The following is a 17,763-nucleotide window of genomic DNA, read 5'->3' as shown; positions in this document are numbered from 1 at the left end:
AGAGTTCAATCTTTGTCTCATCAGACCAGAGAATTTTGTCTCTCATGGTCTGAGAGTCCTTCAGGTGCCTTTTGGCAAACTCCAGGCGGGCTGCCATGTGCCATTTACTAAGGAGTGGCTTCCGTCTGGCCATACAGGCCTGATTGGTGGATTGCTGCAGAGATGGTTGTCCTTCTGGAAGGTTCTTCTCTCTTCACAGAGGACCTCTGGAGCTCTGACAGAGTGACCATCGGGTTCTTGGTTACCTCCCTGACTAAAACCCTTCTCCCCCGATCGCTCAGTTTAGATGGCCGGCCAGCTCTAGGAAGAGTCCTGGTGGTTTCGAACTTTTTCCACTTACAGATGATGGAGGCCACTGTGCTCATTCGGACCTTGAAAGCAGCAGACGTTTTTTCTGTAACCTTCCCCAGATTTGTGCCTCAAAACAATCCTATCTTGGAGGTCTACTGACAATTCCTTTGACTTAATGCTTGGTTTGTGCTCTGACATGAACTGTCAACTGTGGGACCTTATATAGACAGGTGTGTGCCTTTCCAAATCATGTCCAATCAACTGAATTTACCACAGGTAGACTCCAATTAAGCCGCAGAAAAATCTCAAGGATGATCAGGGGAAACAGGATGCACCTGAGCTCAATTCTGAGCTTCATGGCAAAGGCTGTGAATACTTATGTACATGTGCTTTCTCAATTTTTTTATTTTTAATAAATTTGCAAAAATCTAAAGTAAACTTTTTTCACATTGTCATTATGGGGTGTTGTGTGTAGAATTCTGAGGAAAAAAATGAATTTAATCCATTTTGGAATAAGGCTGTAACATAACAAAATGTAGAAAAAGTGATGCACTGTGAATACTTTCCGGATGCACTGTATATCAACTCTCCTTCTCTCCCTCATATCTGCTATCTCTCTTCCCTTACCAGTCATACTGCCAACATTCAAAGTTCATACCCACAGTTCCACTCTCTTTACTTTCTTCCTCTCCTCCTGCCTCCAGACACGTCTTACTCCCTCTTTTTCTCCTCCTTCTTCGGCTAACAGTAGCCCAATTTCCACCAGCACCCTGTTGGCTAACAGTACTGGTGGCGGTGGTTGTTAACCCGGAGCTCGACTGATCCGGTATGGAAAATTTAATTACAATACAATTAAAAATAATCATGGTTATGAGATTATATAACAAGGTATATATGTGCATATATTTTTCAGACTGAATCCAGTTTAATTGGCCCAATTTTGTAAGTTGACAGTGGGTAATTCTACTGTGATGTTTCTTTTCATAAGGACCATTTTAATCAACTAAAGTAATAATTATAACATTGAAAGTAATAATAGATTTTATTTGTATATATCACCTTTCCCAAAATCAGAGGGCTAATGTGTCATTGCCAACATTTACAGTTTTTAAAACAAAAATATTTCTTACTCTTTTTAAAGACCGTATATACATTAGGCACATGATAAGAATGTAACACTTATTATTTTTGGTTAACTTTCACTTTTGTATTTATTATTTTGTAATATTAAAAAAATAACCAAAATGCCACCCTGACCAAAGTGTGGTCTGAGGAAATTTCCTTGCCGCCTCAACCCATGTGCTGTCCCTGGAGTTGTTAGTGTTATGTTGCGGTTTCCAAGTGGAACATCATCTTTAGGTATGCAGCAATTTTAGCTTTGCCTTTTGTGCCATAAAGAATGCCTAGATATTATTCTTTTTTTTTTTATTCATTTTTATGGCAAGTAGCTGTATGGATGATTTTTTTCCCCCAGTCATTCACTATTCTTTGCATTACTGTCATAGAAAATCACAACAGCATTAAACTTTAGCTTCCCTTATTGTACATCTTATCAGAATTAGCTGAAGTGAAGACTGCTGAAACAACATTACTGAAATTCAAATTTTTACATTATTTTATAGCACTGTGTTGTGTGTGCTTGTTATTTGTGGCTGTGTATTGTGTTTAGCATTAAAGTGAAACTACTTGGTTCGTAATATGTCTAAAAAGTAAATGTTTAAGAAGATTTGATACTTGAGATTTTGTGATTGCTTTACTATTTTGCTGCTATACTTGAGGCCACAAATCAGGTATCATCAGACAGATTTAATCTGGAGACCACTTCTCGCAGAGCAAGTACTGTTTGGACCAAACCCCAATATAACCCACAATAATACTTGTATGGTATATGGTTATGTTTTTTTTAGTTTAACAATGATACTGTCATAAAAAGAGTACATTGTGAGTTGCCTCTATCATCAGAAGCATGGGACTTTCAGAGAATCTTATCCACCTCAGTCTAATTAGTGGTGCAGGAAAATGAAAGAATTGAAAATAAGCTATGATCACAATAGGAAAATACTCACTAAAAGAATGAGTGAAAAGGGCTCCTAGTGGATCCCAACCAAATACAATAATAAAGGATCTGAAAGATGCAGAAGGCAGGCGCAGCACCAGAACACAGTAACCGGTAATTTTTACTCAATATATAGTGGATTCAAGAAGTATTCTAACCTCTTTACTTTTTCTCTTTTTACCTTGTTGAAGCCTTGTACTAAAATCATTTTAATGTATTGTTTTTCCTCAGGAAGCACCACTTAATAGTGCAAAATGACAAGTGAAAACAGGATTTTAGAATAAAAAAAAAAAAAAAAGTAATAATAATTAAATATCATATGGGCACACAGCTTTACATCCTCATTGCTTTAGTTAAAGCACCTTTGTCAGTGATTCCCACCTGGAGTCTTCTTAGGTATGATGGTATAAGCTTTTGCACTCCTGGATTTAGAGATTTTCAGCCATTCTTTGCTGATCTGTCAAGCTGTGTCAGGTTGAATGGTGGAAAGCTGTTTTAGATAGATAGATAGATAGATAGATAGATACTTTATTCAGGTCTTTATCTAGATGTTCAATATGTTCAAGTCTTGGCAACTCAAGGACATTTCCAGAATTGTTCCTAAACTACTCCTGTGTTGTCTTTGCTCTGTGCTCAGGTCCATTATCCTATTGGAAGGTGAACCTTTGGCCCAATCCAGAGTGCTCTAGAGCAGCTTTTCATTATGAAAATTTTTATTCTATGCTCAGTTTGGCTTTACCTCATCCCTTCCACTAAATAACAGCACCACAGGATGATGCTCCACTTTCATACTTAACCATTCTAATGGTATTGCACAGGTTTCCTGTAGCCGTAATGCAAATCTTGGTTTGTTCCACCTAAAGAATCTTGACTCTCAGACTGTGAGTAACCTTTAAGTGCCATTTTGCAAACTCCAAAAATATTTCCATGTCTTTTTCCTGAGGAAAGGCTTCTGTGGAGTTGTACTTTAATGGTTGTCCTTCTGCAGTTTTCTCCCATCTACACACGGGTTCTCTGAAGCTCATACAGAGTGACCGTTGGGTCCTTGGTCATCTCTCTTACCATCACCCATGTCCCATGATTACTCAGTTTGGCCAAGAGATAAAGTAGTTCTCAACGTCTTCCATTTAAGAATTATGAAGGTAGCCATGCTCTTGGGAACCTTCAGTGCTTCAGGATTTTTTGTAGCCTTCATGGATCTGTACTTTGACACAATCCAGTCTCTAAGCTGTACAAGCAATTTCTTTTACCTCATGGCTTGTTTTTTGCTCTGACACACATTGCCAGCTACTTGTACTTCCAGTTGAACATTCAGTGGTTATCAGCTCTTGAATACGCAGAGCATGCTCCAACTTAAGCAAAATCAAGCCTGTTTGATTTTGTCAGGATGAGTCACAGACTGCTTAGTCAGAGCTGCTAAGGAGTTCAGACTGCAAATTAAATTTGTTATTGAAAACCACTGGAAAAATGTGACATGGCCTTAAAGATGAAAAAGGAAAAAAAAAATATTTAACACCTGATATTGTTTAGTTCTGTATTGCAGTATTCCATCATCTCTCAACCTGCTGAAACTAAACGTACAGTGCAAGAGATTAGCATAATTGTAGATTTGATAAAGTCTTTTTTAAGGCAAATTCTGCACATAGTTTTTAAGAAGTGTTGATTAACCCTTAGCACTTGCTGCTGCTGTTGTTGTGTGTATGTGTTTAATATCATAATTTGCAATTTAATTTCATCTTTGCCATGCATATTTTTAAAACCTGTAATCAGACCCAAAGACAGAACAGTACAGATACGTAGAACAGTTGTAGAATATACTGTAGCAGATCATGTGTTAGTCATGATTTTTATTTATGAAAAATAGCCTTTGTTAATATGAGTTAATAGTGGCAAGAGCAACTTGAAAGTCTCAGTTAATTACTAGCCAGGATTCCTAATGGTTAGTTTCATGTAACTTGCTAAACTCGTTTATTCATATCAGTAGGGACAGACACAATTACATTTCTTTCACACTGCCCTTGTAGATTCTCCTTTAAAATCTTTAAATTCAAAGTTTTTTTACCTGCCCAAGCCAATTAATTTATTTCTTCTTTTATAAGTATTTTGATAAAATGTTTATTTGGTTTGTTCAGTATTTGCTTCTCATTTTAAATAATTTCTCCTTCTGAAACTCTGAGCTTGCTTAATTTCTCTTTTACTTACTAATTTTTATTTTTTGCTGTTTATTTTAGTTTCATTAGCAATGCATTTTTCTGCTTTTGTTTTGAACTTTCAAAACCCCTATTTCATGAAGGCAATGCAAAAGGAAAAGACAGTCTTGAAATGAATTACACATTTACAGTTTCTCTATGTACGCTGTATGAAAATCATTCAGTGTTTCTGTTGAAACATTTGAAGTACTAATTTGTCATTTTTAACAGTTGGTGTTACTCTTAATACCATGATAAAGGTACTAAAGTTTCCTTTAAAGAGAGATGGCATTTTAAGTTTTCTATAAGCTTCATACTTGAATTATGGATTATGAATTTTTTAAAGGTATTTATTGTCTGTGTTAGAGACCTGAGGGGTTTTCACAACACACAGTGTCAGGCTCACAACCAGATTTTGACATTTTAAAATATCTTCTACAGATAATACATCATATTTGAACATTCTTTCACCTACTCACCCAAAATATTTTAAAATACTATACACAATATGAGCTATCAATGTCGTGTCTGGGTAATTTTGCATAGTTGTGGGCAACACTTTCCATATATCCTTTATATTTTATTTTATGTATTTTTGAACACAGCTGTTGCTTATTTATTGCGGTGGCATTAATGTGGAAAAAACAATATTAATTAGGCTTGCCAAGAGCATTGCGAGGCATAAAATATACTTTCTTCAAATTCTTCAAATTCTTTAAATAATATGAAATTAGGTGCAATTTTTATGATATACTAGTTCAGGTACCCAATCTTTTGCACCTGTTATATTTTTTTAATAAATATGGAAAACATTTTAAAGAAATTATTTTGTTCTAGCCATTTTGACAATGCGCTGTAGCAAATTTGTATAATTGTGAATTAGTAACAATGGTGAAATTGTTGTATTTGTTATGAATTGAGTAATACATAATAGTGCAGCACTTTCTGGGTAATTACATTTTTAGATAGATTAGGACGACAGTTTCCTGCTGTGTCTTGCCCTAATGCATTCAAGTAAAGTTTGACAGTGAAAAGCGGCTCAATGTTTTCAAAGGCTAGACTTTTAACATCATTTTCTTAGTGAAAGAAATGCTGGCAAGGGACTTGTGTATTTTGAAACAGAATGCATATCAACAGAATTCTGGGGAAGAATACCAGTTTCCATCTTATGTTAACATTATCTCCTTAGTTTCACATTGTTTGGGTGGGTGTTGGGTTTATCAGAGTTAGTATGGAGTGTGATGAAAAAGGAGTGCAATTTCTAGTGTTCTCATATTTAGTTATGAATTTGATTAATTTAAAATGAGCTGTAAATAAATATATTAATGTTATGGTAACTTTTGCACACTCAAAAAAGGTGGAAAAAAATGACAGTTAAACAAAACCTGTTTATTAACTGACATCTGTTGCATCATGCGCATTGCTGTGTAACTTAGTATCTCATTAAAATACTTTATACTAGCCAACCCGCGGCTTACCATACGCCGCATAATCAGGCCGGTTTTGTAATCATTTTTAAGCACAGGGAGAAAATTTAACATTTGCAAAATCGGTAATGTAATAAATCAGCAAGAAAAGCAACATTGTAACAATGCACAGAACGAACCAACACACAATCGTCCGTGCGGCGTAGCGAGGTGGGAGGGGGGTGTGTACAAAGTGCAGGAGTATCTAAGAAGATGCATGTTTGTCGCGGATGCGAATTGCTGTATGTAGCGTGTACAACACTTTGCTATGCTGCACGCGTCGCGCGTCGAAACCGAAACGCTTTTAAAGACTGCTCACTTCATTGTGTTTTAACCTCAGTTGTAAAGGAATGTTTTAATGATCCCATGGGATACCCCTCGCAAACAGTTTTACACGCTGCATATGGCGATTCCCCCGCGAGAAACATGCCTCTATTAACAGTCAACGTGTGGGAGGGGGGTGTGTACAAAGGGTAGGGACGAAAACAGTGGGAGCGTATGAGTCGCACTTAGTGGCAATTCCACGGTTTGCAGCCCGAATGGGGTTCAACGGCTTACCCACGCCTAGACACACGCTCAGTCTCATGCATAATTATTTATTGAATGGTAAACACTTCTGGAAAGACACGGTTGTCTAAAACAGGTTAGTGTGAGAATACAACAGTAAGTGAATGAAAAGGTAGAACTCTGGAGAGAGCAAAATACAACACAATAGTGAACCCGCGGAATAACAAACGGCGCATAATTATTTATTGACGCGGCATAACAAACGGCGCATAATTATTTATTGATGGTTGAACACTTCTGGAAAGACACAGGGACACCCCTCGCAAACTGTTTTACACACTGCATACAGCGAATCACATCCGCGACATGATTTTTCCTAGATGGTCCTGTCGCGTCCACCCTTGCACTTGAAGCATACACACTGCCTGCTCATGTGCCCGGTTGCAAGCCGCGTCCAGCCTCGTTCTCGAAGCATACACACCGCCTGGTTATGTGTCCGCTCGCAAGAGAAACTCACGGAGAGCCGCCCACCAGCTGCCTGTGTGTGTGCCTCTGTCTGTCTCTGGCGCGGCTTTCTCTTGCGCTGCCTCTGTGTGAACCGGTCAGGCACAGAGAAGGTCAGCTGCTGACAGAGCGTCTCGACTGTTGCAGGGCCTGCATTGGTGAAGCAGGTGATACGGTAATGAAACAGAGGCACAGGGCTTATTGGTTTTTAAAGACTGATTCCTTCATTGTGCTTTAACCTCAGTTTTAAAGGATTGTTTTAAGGATCCCATGGGATACCCCTCGCAAACCGTTTCACACGCTGCATATGACGATTCACCTCCGCGAGAAACATGCCTCTATGAACAGTCAACGTAGCTCGGAGGTACATGACATTAACCTGACCTGCACTGCATGTGGCCTCTACGACAGACGAACATAAATGACGCCATTTTTTCTGTGTCGTCGCGTCCGAGTTGGTGGGCGTGGCCCAGCGAGTTGTCGTCGTATCCAGTGGTCTTGGAGTTGGTGGGCGTGGCTCCTACCTGTGTGCGCCATAAGTGTCTCACTTGTCGGCGGCTTAGTGAATCCACGCCCCTTCCGGCATGCTTTTCATGGTTGTCTTGCCTTAGTGAATTATATATATATAGATACTGTAAATACTGGTCAGACATTTGTAAATACTGTATATACAGTTCCATCTGTAATTAGAGGGAACATTAAGTCAAAGTAAATATTTTTTTTGCTGTATGCATAATTATCTGAAATTGGACTTGCTAATGAGGCAATCTTCCCACTACCAGCTTTTTTTTCGCTTTGTACAAGTTACAATATTTTGAAATAAAAAAAATTTTGTGTGTAAGTGCAATGACCAGTTTCAGGGGACTTTAAGCAGTGTAATCTGCTAACAAGTAGTTTGTTTTAGTTGTTTTCTGTTTGTTGCATCACAATGACTAAAAAAAAAAGAAGCCTAAAGCTGGCCTTGATGGAACACCAAACAATAGTAATACTTACAGAAAAGAAAAATTCAGACATAGTACTTTCCAAATTTTTGAATACCATAAAAATTCACTTGCGTACTTGCCAGAGGTGTAATGGTAATCTCTAGAACTGCTGCTGACATCATCAAAACCTCCAAAAAATAAAGTTGAAGGAATCGCTAAATATTGTATGCAAAAGACATTAGAAACCATTAGAAACTTCTCCATCTCAATTAGAAACTTCATTCATTGTCATTCAAATCTCCAGCAGATATACAGTACAGGCCAAAAGTTTGGACACACCTCCTCATTCAATGTGTTTTCTTTATTTTCATGACCATTTACATTGGTAGATTCTCACTGAAGGCATCAAAACTATGAATGAACACATGTGGAGTTATGTACTTAACAAAAAAAGGTGAAATAACTGAAAACATGTTTTATATTCTAGTTTCTTCAAAATAGCCACCCTTTGCTCTGATTACTGCTTTGCACTCTCTTGGCATTCTCTCGATGAGCTTCAACAGGTAGTCACCTGAAATGGTTTTCACTTCACAGGTGTGCCTTATCAGGGTTATTTAGTGGAATTTCTTGCTTTATCAGTGGGGTTGGGACCAGCAGTTGTGTTGTGCAGAAGTCCGGTTAGTTGGACGATCATTTTTTTTTCAACAGGACAATGACCCCAAACACACCTCCAGGCTGTGTAAGGGCTATTTGACCTAGAAGGAGAGTGATGGAGTGCTGTAAATGGTCATGAAAATAAAGAAAACACATTGAATGAGGAGGTGTGTCCAAACTTTTGGCCTGTACTGTAAATGCCAGCTTAAATATTTTTGTATGACTGAGTTAATAGCATTGTGGATAGATACCACAAAGAATCTTTTTTGTAGTGATCATAGAAACAGGTAGAGAACGGAACAAAATTTTTAAAGTGGTTAAGCATTCATAGATGGTCATCTTTGTGATTCGCTTATGTTTATTGCTGTATCAAATTTTTGTAGACGCAGTATGGCTAAAGAAAACATGTTTATTTACAGTTGGTGATCAAGGTGTTGGCAAATAAAAGATTGAGGTGATAAACAAAAGATTAAGAAAACCCTTCATTACATATTAAACTACCATTAAATAAATTGGACCATATATAAAAAAAGATAAACCTATAAGAGTGACAGTACAGTTCTTTCATTATAGTACTAAAGATCTAAATTTGAAAATGGATGGAATATTTTTACAATTATAGTACATTGAAATGCAAGACTGTAAATGTGGATTTTTAAATGTAATTAAAACATGCTTTATAAGTAAAGTTAAGAAGAGCATTCAAGTGAGAAAAAGTCACAGAATTACACACATGTTGGCAGAATAAGTCTTTCAGAAAATGAGAATTTCCACCTTTTATTTCTGTTGTTTCGTAGATTACTATGCAATGACAATGTGCAACCTGAGTTATAAAAATGAATTGTTTCCTATGCCAGCTGTGGATTAAAAAATTTACTTGTAGATTTGAATTAAATTTAAATAATGATATTCAATTTGACATCCTTGCTTTTTGATCATGTCACTTTCCATGCAAAGAAAAAATAATTTCAATTATGTGAAGGGTGTGGTTTTTCAAGTGCAGACTGCACAGTGCATGAGTCATAAGTACTGCATGCTTTGCAGATCCACTGTAATGAGGAATAAAAAGTAAAAATATTAATAATAATGCATTTAAAGAAACATTAAGTACAAACATATATGTAGTGGAAATTTGAATATATTCAAATGCTTATTTTTAATAGCAGTATTTTAATCCAATGTTTGTAAAATTTGACAGCCCTATTGAAGAGAAATGTGGAACTGGGGCAGTTCACATACCAGTAATGCATAGGTGAAACCCATACAAAATTGTTTATAATTAATTAAACACATTAAATGCACTTGTTACTTTAGTCCACACACCCTGCCCTCTTCCTACAGTCCCCCCTTCTCCAAAATCCACTTATCCTTAATTTGATAGGTGCCTTTCTGGTCCTTGTGTGTAAAAGATGGGACGCCAGTACCAATCTATATATAACTCGAGGCATGGTGAGCCTATTTGTGCTTTATAAATGGAGTTACTGCATGTACTAAATGTTACATCCTAATGATCTTTAAGTATTTCTTCCTCATTATATTTTTAGATGACCAGTGCTTTTATTAACAGCAACATAAACATTCAGCTAACACTGTGCATTTTTTTTTTTTAAAGTGGCATGTCAAATGTTGACAAATTGAGTGGACCTGATTTGAAAAGTTTGTAACTATAAGATAGTAAATAAAATAACATTTCCTTAAAATACATACTTGAACTAATATGTACAAAAATATTTATCCATAGTACATCTTCTATAATATGCAACCATGGCTATTTGTTTGTATGTCCAGGATTTTAAATCACCTATAGCTCACAATCTGTTTGACCTATTGACTGAAACTTTGTTACTACGTGACCTCTACTGTCTGCTTTCGGGGTGATGATTTTTATTACTCTTTTTATTTTTATTTCATTTTATTGTAGAATCAACTCTCGTCATCACGCAGCAGGGCGGCTGTGTGGTGCATGCGTATGGGCACCGTTCTCATTACCTCCCACCTTTGCCGTCACTTCCCCTACCTCTCCAATATCTTAAATCATTCTTGAGGCAGATAGATAGAGGGTATCATTGCTACCACCATTGCCGTCACTTTCTCTACCTCTTCATATCTTAATCATTCTTGAGGTTGATTGAACACTTACAGTAAGTACCAGCTTAAGTGAAAAATTAAAGAAAACGTACCAAGTAATTGCAACACAAACACTGACTTAATCAGGTTTAATGTGAAAAGATGCAGACAAAAAAAGAGAAGTGGGCCGCTAGGGCGGAGAAAAGAAGAGCTTCTTAGGAAGCAGCAAGTGCATCAACCTCTGAGCAAACGAATGCTAAACATGCAGAGAAAGAGTATGAAAACTATAAATCAAGTGTATTCACTGCACGTTATCATTCAGTCCACCATTACTGGTATGGCATAACAGAAAATAACATACTTCTCATAATTGCTGAATGTCAAATTTTGTTTTATTTCTGTAATGTACCTATCTGAAACAAGGCTTAATTAAAAAAAATTGTTGGAAAAATAGTGAAAACTATTCAAACTATTCTCACACAATCAATTAATTCATATTGGCAATTAAATACTGCTTAAATGTAAACATACATGCACTTATACATTTTAATAATTTTCGATACAATAATTGCTTTACAGCTTTTGCTGTTAAAATATATATTTACTATATTTATACAGGTGGGCTTTTTCTTCAGTGTATCAAGTAGACATTCATAATTCTTGTGGTGTAATTATAAAATATGGATTATTAGTATGTAGTAATTGTTTCTTACCAAATCATGTGCTGTATGGCATGCAGCAAAAAATAATAAACACAGTCCAAATCTTGAAAAAAAGCATATGGTTTACTAAGCAGCAGTTTCAAACTCGTCTTTATTTTTTATTTTTCCAATTAAAAGTATACACTGCTGCATTTTAAACAAGTTCACTCTACAAACTCAAGCGGTGTCTGTTTTAATTTAAAGGACAAAATAAAAATGTCTGAATCCATTAAAGTAGCTTTTCCTGCTGTTTGTCTAGTTGCACAGGATGACTTTAATTATTTTTTTCCAGTTTATTACTCTGCTTTCTTTAACGTAAAAGCTAATATAATAATCATCTCTCTTCACTGATCAAACAAACTTCCACTCGCTGCTCTTTGTTTACACTGCAAGAAGTTTGCTGAAAAAGAAAACAAAATGACATGTTCTGGCTCAACTACACTACACATTGCATAAAGGTGCACTGCAGCTAAATTACCATAAAGCTTACAAAAGCAGGGGCTGAAAATATTGGCTTTGTGATCTGCCTTTTTAACTGATCACCAAACAAGTTTTTTTTTTTTTTTTAGTGAAAATAGGCCCATTTCGATCAGCAGTCGATAGATCGGAGAATCCCTAATGCAGTCTAAAGCCCTATCAACTGTGTGATGCTTTCTGTGCTTTCCATGAGGATACCCGAGAACCAGGGATTAATTACGGAGAAGCTTTAGAAGTAGCTAAGACACCCAAGGAAAGCTGTTAGACTGTGGAGGTGGTGATGAGAAAGTGGAGTGTAAAAGAAATGAGTGTATGTATAGATTTTACAATACAGTATGTATAATTTCTATACTGGGCCTCCTTGGGCAAATATCTTGAAACAATAAATTATTGATTTCTGAGCTCCGAGTATGAAGTTCATGTTTAACCTTGCCAAAAGATGCGTTTTATTAGACTTTTGAAATTTTGGAACTTACAAGAGGTATAACAATATGAGCAGTTGTATGTGTATTGCTTGATCTTAAGATCCATGAGAAGGAACCACCTATTAAATCAAATAACATATGTGGAGTTTTTTCTATAATTTTATCAGTGTGTTATTATCCTTATCGGGTTGTTTAAAGCAATGCTTAAACTATTAATTTAAAGTTGTAGGAATTTTGTTAACCCATTCCACTTACTCCAGGTCACAATAATACTAAAGCACAATCTGCTTAAACTATAAACATACAAACAATTATACTTTCCATTTTAAAAACTGAGCACATTATTTAAACATTCACTGCATTCAGTGAATACAACTGTGCATGATGCATTGAGCCAAGAATGTAAACAGCAAAAAACTAAAAGAGGTGGTGCACCTCACACACAAACAGTTTGAATTATTATAACATTATGGCCAGTTCTGACATAGAGGATTTGTCATTTTTACATGATTTTGAATATCCACATGTATCCAAAGAGCTATCATTACCTACCTATCATCTAAGTTTCTCATTTATCTTTCTGCACAATAGCTCTTGTCAGATTAGCTCAGCCTGTTACTACTGCCACCCTCACCAGGAAAAGTGGAACAAAAATGGCGATGATAATGCTAATCTTGTTCCATCTTGTGTCACTCCTGATAATGCTATTATAGGATTAGGAGTAACTGTATATTTCAAGCTATCTGACAAATAAGGAAACTTTTTGCCATGTATATTGGTTCAGACAGATGTGTGCTATGCACAGATTTTAACAGAATTACACCATGTTCAGCCAAATCGAAGTATGTATTTTGTTGATTGCTTTTAGTGTATATGGATTTTTTTTTTCCCCCAAAATGTTCATCGTTGTTAATTTTAAAATTTGGTTTTATTAGACTGCGGTGGGTTGGCACCCTGCCCAGGATTGGTTCCTGCCTTGTGCCCTGTGTTGGCTGGGATTGGCTCCAGCAGACTCCCGTGACCCTATTCGGATTAAGCGGGTTAGACAATGGATGGATGGATGGTTTTATTAGATATTGTGATTTTTATGCATTGTTACCTTTACAAAGCATCTAATGGGCAAACCTTTGAAAATTATGAGTATTTTGAATTGTTTTACTAGAAGATAAAACTACAGTGTGATGTAAGAAATTATGATCTCCAAGTCCTTTTGTAATGATTTGACATTCTACTAATGTAATTGAATTTTTATTGTTTAAAATAGTCAAAAATGAGTAAAAATAAAGGCCTTATATATTGTTTGAGTATAGTTTACATATTTCCTTGCAAAATTAATGTTTTATGACTTTTTCCTTCACCCTTGAATTATCTTTATTTATTAGTACTGTTATTATTATTATTTTTCTTTCAGATCTTTAGTGGAAGAGGACGATCCTCATATGAAAGTTTCCCTTGGGAGTGGCGATATGGGTGTTTCTTCCCATCTTCAGGCTTCAAAGACTGGCAATACACGTTTTTTCACCAGTAACACCCATAGTTCTGTTGTTTTGCAGGTAATTTCACAAATAAACAATAAATGGTATCTTTACTACTAAAGATAAATGTTTGAAAATCTGCATATACTTTATATGTAATATTCTCTCACATGTTACAGTACAAAATAAAAAATGAACATGACACACAACAGTTTTTTTAAATAAAATATTTAAAATCTAAAACTTTAATGGCCGTGTGCCACTCCCATAATGTATACTATTTGTCAAATGCCTTTTAGAAACTTTCCCTTCAGTGCCTGAGATACTACATTAAAAGACAGAATGAGGGAAAACTCCCAGAATTTCTTGCATTAACCTCATACCCTGACTACTGCTGTGCTTACACCTCCATCTGTACTCACCAAGCAGCACTCAGCACTTAAATATCAGAACTTGCTTGCTTTCTCTAGAATAACTCCATTGTAGATACAGTATCTTAATTTATATTTAGTACATCAGTATTGTGTATCTCTCTCGCACACTTTCTATTAAGAAAGGGTGCACTTGCTACCTTCAAACTATCCTTGACACCACTGCAAATGTTATGTGTCCACTTTCAACAAAGCATGCGTTGGATCAAGCATCTACCAACATCTTTACCTTGCACACAGTAAAGCCATGCACCCACTTCATCCGTGCCTCCTGCATCTATGTCTATAGATATTTCCATGGTCTTTCGTGGGTTTACCTTGCGGCTTTTTGCTTCCAAACTAGCTTTCCATTTCTGCATTTTTTTTCTTCAATTCTGCTTCATTATTTGTTATCTAAATAATGGAATTGGGTTATAAAAGCTCCTGTAGCAATCATTCGCAATCTTCTCTGTTCACTACCTCCATCTCTACCACAAAAAGCAATGGTCTCAGAATGAATCGCTAGTTTAGCTCTGCTCCGCCATAACCTGAAAACCTTCACTTTCCCATCTCCTGGCCTGGCCACCGTTCTTCCTTCCTTATAAACTGAAATCATTGCACCATATTGTAGTATATAATGCATGTAATCTGCATTCAGTCACCCATGATTAACTCTGTTAACTTGGTATTTACTTGCCATTCCTAAGTACAAGAAAAAAATTAATAATTACTTTCCAAATAACTTTTAGGCGGTGATGAAAGAGTTAGAGGCTAGAGCAAATATTTTATTTTGTACCCAGTTCACTGAGGTTACTGAAAAGTCTACATATATTGCATTGTAGGTTGCGACAATGGCAGTCAATAAAGAAGAAAATCAAAATCTGACAAGATTTGACAAGTAATTGGCAGAGATTGTTCTTACCTCTCTGTAGGTTCTTTATGAAAGATCCAAGTTGCAAAGGAGAGAATTTTGACATTAAAATAGTGTGATTGCACAAAATAAATTTCTTAAGGATGAAGATGCAGCTCTTAGTAGAGGTCCATACAGCTGCTGTTTTTATTTGATGATGGCCTCTGAGCCATTAACCTATGTGACAAAGATAGAGGGTGTAGCAGCCACTGAACCTGATCCAGACAGACGCAGTAGGCACACTGATAAAACACAAATGTTTTATTTTCTTTTTCTTCACTTGTGGTCAATGTCTTCCCCATTTCCCACAGGCACAACACCTTTCCAATAAGCACAATGACTACACACAATACTCTTTCTCTTCTTTTCTTCTCCACTCCTCTTGGCAAGCTTTGTCTCCCTCCTCCCGACTCTGGGTCACTGAGTAGTCTCTTCTGGCCCCTTATATAAGTCACCCGGAAGTGCTCCAGGTGCTCGTTGCCCCACTTCCAGCTGCACTTCTGGGTGTGGCGGAAGAACCGCCCACACGGGCTCAAAAACAGCTGCTGCGCCCCCTGCCGGCACCTCTGGATCCCAACAGGGCTGTATCCAACTCCATCTCCCATGAAGCCCTGCGGGAGTCCGACTCACCGCTGCCACCCAGAGGGGCTGCCATCTAGCGTTTCGGGTGAGGTAATTCTCTGTCCATGCTTGTTCCCCTGGACTATACAAGGAAGAGGTGTCCTCCACACCTAATATACTGTTGGAAAAGTGCAACCATTGTTTCTTATTCTTTAACAATTTTTGTCAATATACTGTATAATGTACACACAATCCTACTTAGTAATTAATAATGTCCAAATAGTGAGGCGACTGTTACATTTTAACATAGTGATATTTGAAATAATGAAAAAATAAACCGTGGATGTTTTGCAGTACTCCACTGCAAATTCACCATAATATATTTTAATAGCTTTATTTTTATTTTATTTAAGTGGGTCTTAATGCCTGCTCTTAGTAGTCTTTTTGCATTGCTGTTCTGATGACCTGTATCATTATGTTAATACCGTTCTCATTGTGGTAGTGCTATATTGAATGTTCATTTTTTGTTTAGGCTTTGAGATTTTTAAATTTGCTTGTTAGCTGAATCTAATGCACTTTATATATTTGTTATTGCTTCTGTATAAATCTCAAACTGTTAGGAGCAAGTCTTATGACTTGGGTGGGAAGACATTGTATAAATTTTAGTTTGACCCCATTTAAAATTCAGTGTACAAACATTTTCATATAATTGTTTTATAAACAAGCTTCCATGTCCTTATTCACTACATTGCATTTGGGAATTAATTTGGGTATTTTAGCTCTAAGCTATCATTCCTGGCTCTCAATGTATGTGACAAGAGACTCAAAATCACAGATGCAAAATAAAAAATGCTGAAAAGGAAAATTCAAATATTTGTCATATGAAACTGTCTGGCATTTTTTTTAATACAACACTTGGCTGACACAAAATGTGTATGGGATGGAGGAGTGGGTACTATGGCTGGCTTGACTACTGTGACTTATACCTGTAGTGTATGCTACTCTGTATTCCAGTTTTTGCAACGTTTGTCTTGTGAATTTTTGCAACATTTGTCTTGTGTACTTTTTTTTTACATATATTCAGAGAAATTGGTCATTTGTTTTGAGCCGTAGTAGACTTTCACAGTATCATAGAAAAAAAAATGGCATATATTCATGATATGAACAAATAAGATATGACAGCAGTTTGGTGTAATGGTTAAGGCTTTGGACTTCAAATCCTGAGGTTGTGGTTTCAAATACCACTACTAACACTGTGTGACCATGAACAAGTCACTTGACCTGCCTGTGTTTCAATAGGAAAACCAAAAGAAATGTAACCAATTGTGTCATAAATGTTGTAAGTTGCTTTGGATAAAGGCATCAGCCAAATATGTAAATGAGCTATATCATCTCATCATTTAAAAACATTGTGTTGTGAATAAGAAAGGTTATATAGGCTATGTTTTGGGCAATCTTTGTAAATGAAAAGAAAGTAGAAGTGATATTTTGGTTGTTTTTGTTTTTTCTTTTTAACACTTTAAAAGTGGGATTTGGACAGACTTGACTGCCAACAAGTTTAAAACAATGGCCATTATGTCATTAGAAAGGAGGGATACCAGATTTGCAAACATGGTTTAAGGAATCTTAATACTGTGTTGTATAAATTTCTTATTAGTGTTAAGTGTTTTGGTGAATACTTAACTCAAGCTCATATAAAGGGTGCATCACAGTGTTGCAGTTGCATGCTTTCATATCTATTTTTTTTAACTATAAAGTTTGCTTATTTATTTTAATTTGGAGACATCTCATTTTCACATGGGTAAGGTAACAATTACATCCCTACACAAGGATAACTTGGTGGGAGGGCAGGTTGTTTATGGATATGAAAGGTATGGTAGGGAGCGATTGTGGTGCAAAATAAGTAGTGTTGTATATTGCTAATCTTTGTGCAAAAGCTTTGGTGAAGGTAGCATTTCTTCAGCATTTTGCTACATGTGTTTTTATAGCATTGGGCCATCACTGCTGAATACATTTTCAGAATTGTTTGTTAAATGATTTAAAATGAGCACTTTAGCAGATGTTGTTACCCTTCCTTTAGAAGGTGGCTTGAAAAGAATGTGTGTATATTCTTAATATTTAAAGAGAGAGACAGATGTATTTTATTA

The 17,763-nt window shown here is 36.3% G+C and overlaps 1 protein-coding gene across 6 annotated transcripts in view; it reads left to right on the top strand.

The window, feature by feature from the left end:
- klhl13 (kelch-like family member 13) overlaps positions 1–17,763 on the top strand; it is a 167,618-nt gene that overhangs the window by 79,903 nt on the left and 69,952 nt on the right. For all 6 annotated transcript variants that reach the window (XM_039766509.1, XM_039766508.1, XM_039766504.1 and 3 more), the window contains one exon: positions 13,672–13,813. In XM_039766509.1, coding sequence (XP_039622443.1) covers positions 13,672–13,813 — 142 coding nt within the window. The remainder of the gene's footprint in view (positions 1–13,671; positions 13,814–17,763) is intronic.

This window comes from Polypterus senegalus, chromosome 10 (genome assembly GCF_016835505.1).
Source record: "Polypterus senegalus isolate Bchr_013 chromosome 10, ASM1683550v1, whole genome shotgun sequence".
Taxonomy (NCBI): domain Eukaryota; kingdom Metazoa; phylum Chordata; class Cladistia; order Polypteriformes; family Polypteridae; genus Polypterus; species Polypterus senegalus.
The sequence above is the reverse complement of the archived record's forward strand: the minus strand, read 5'-3'. Positions and strand labels throughout refer to the sequence as shown.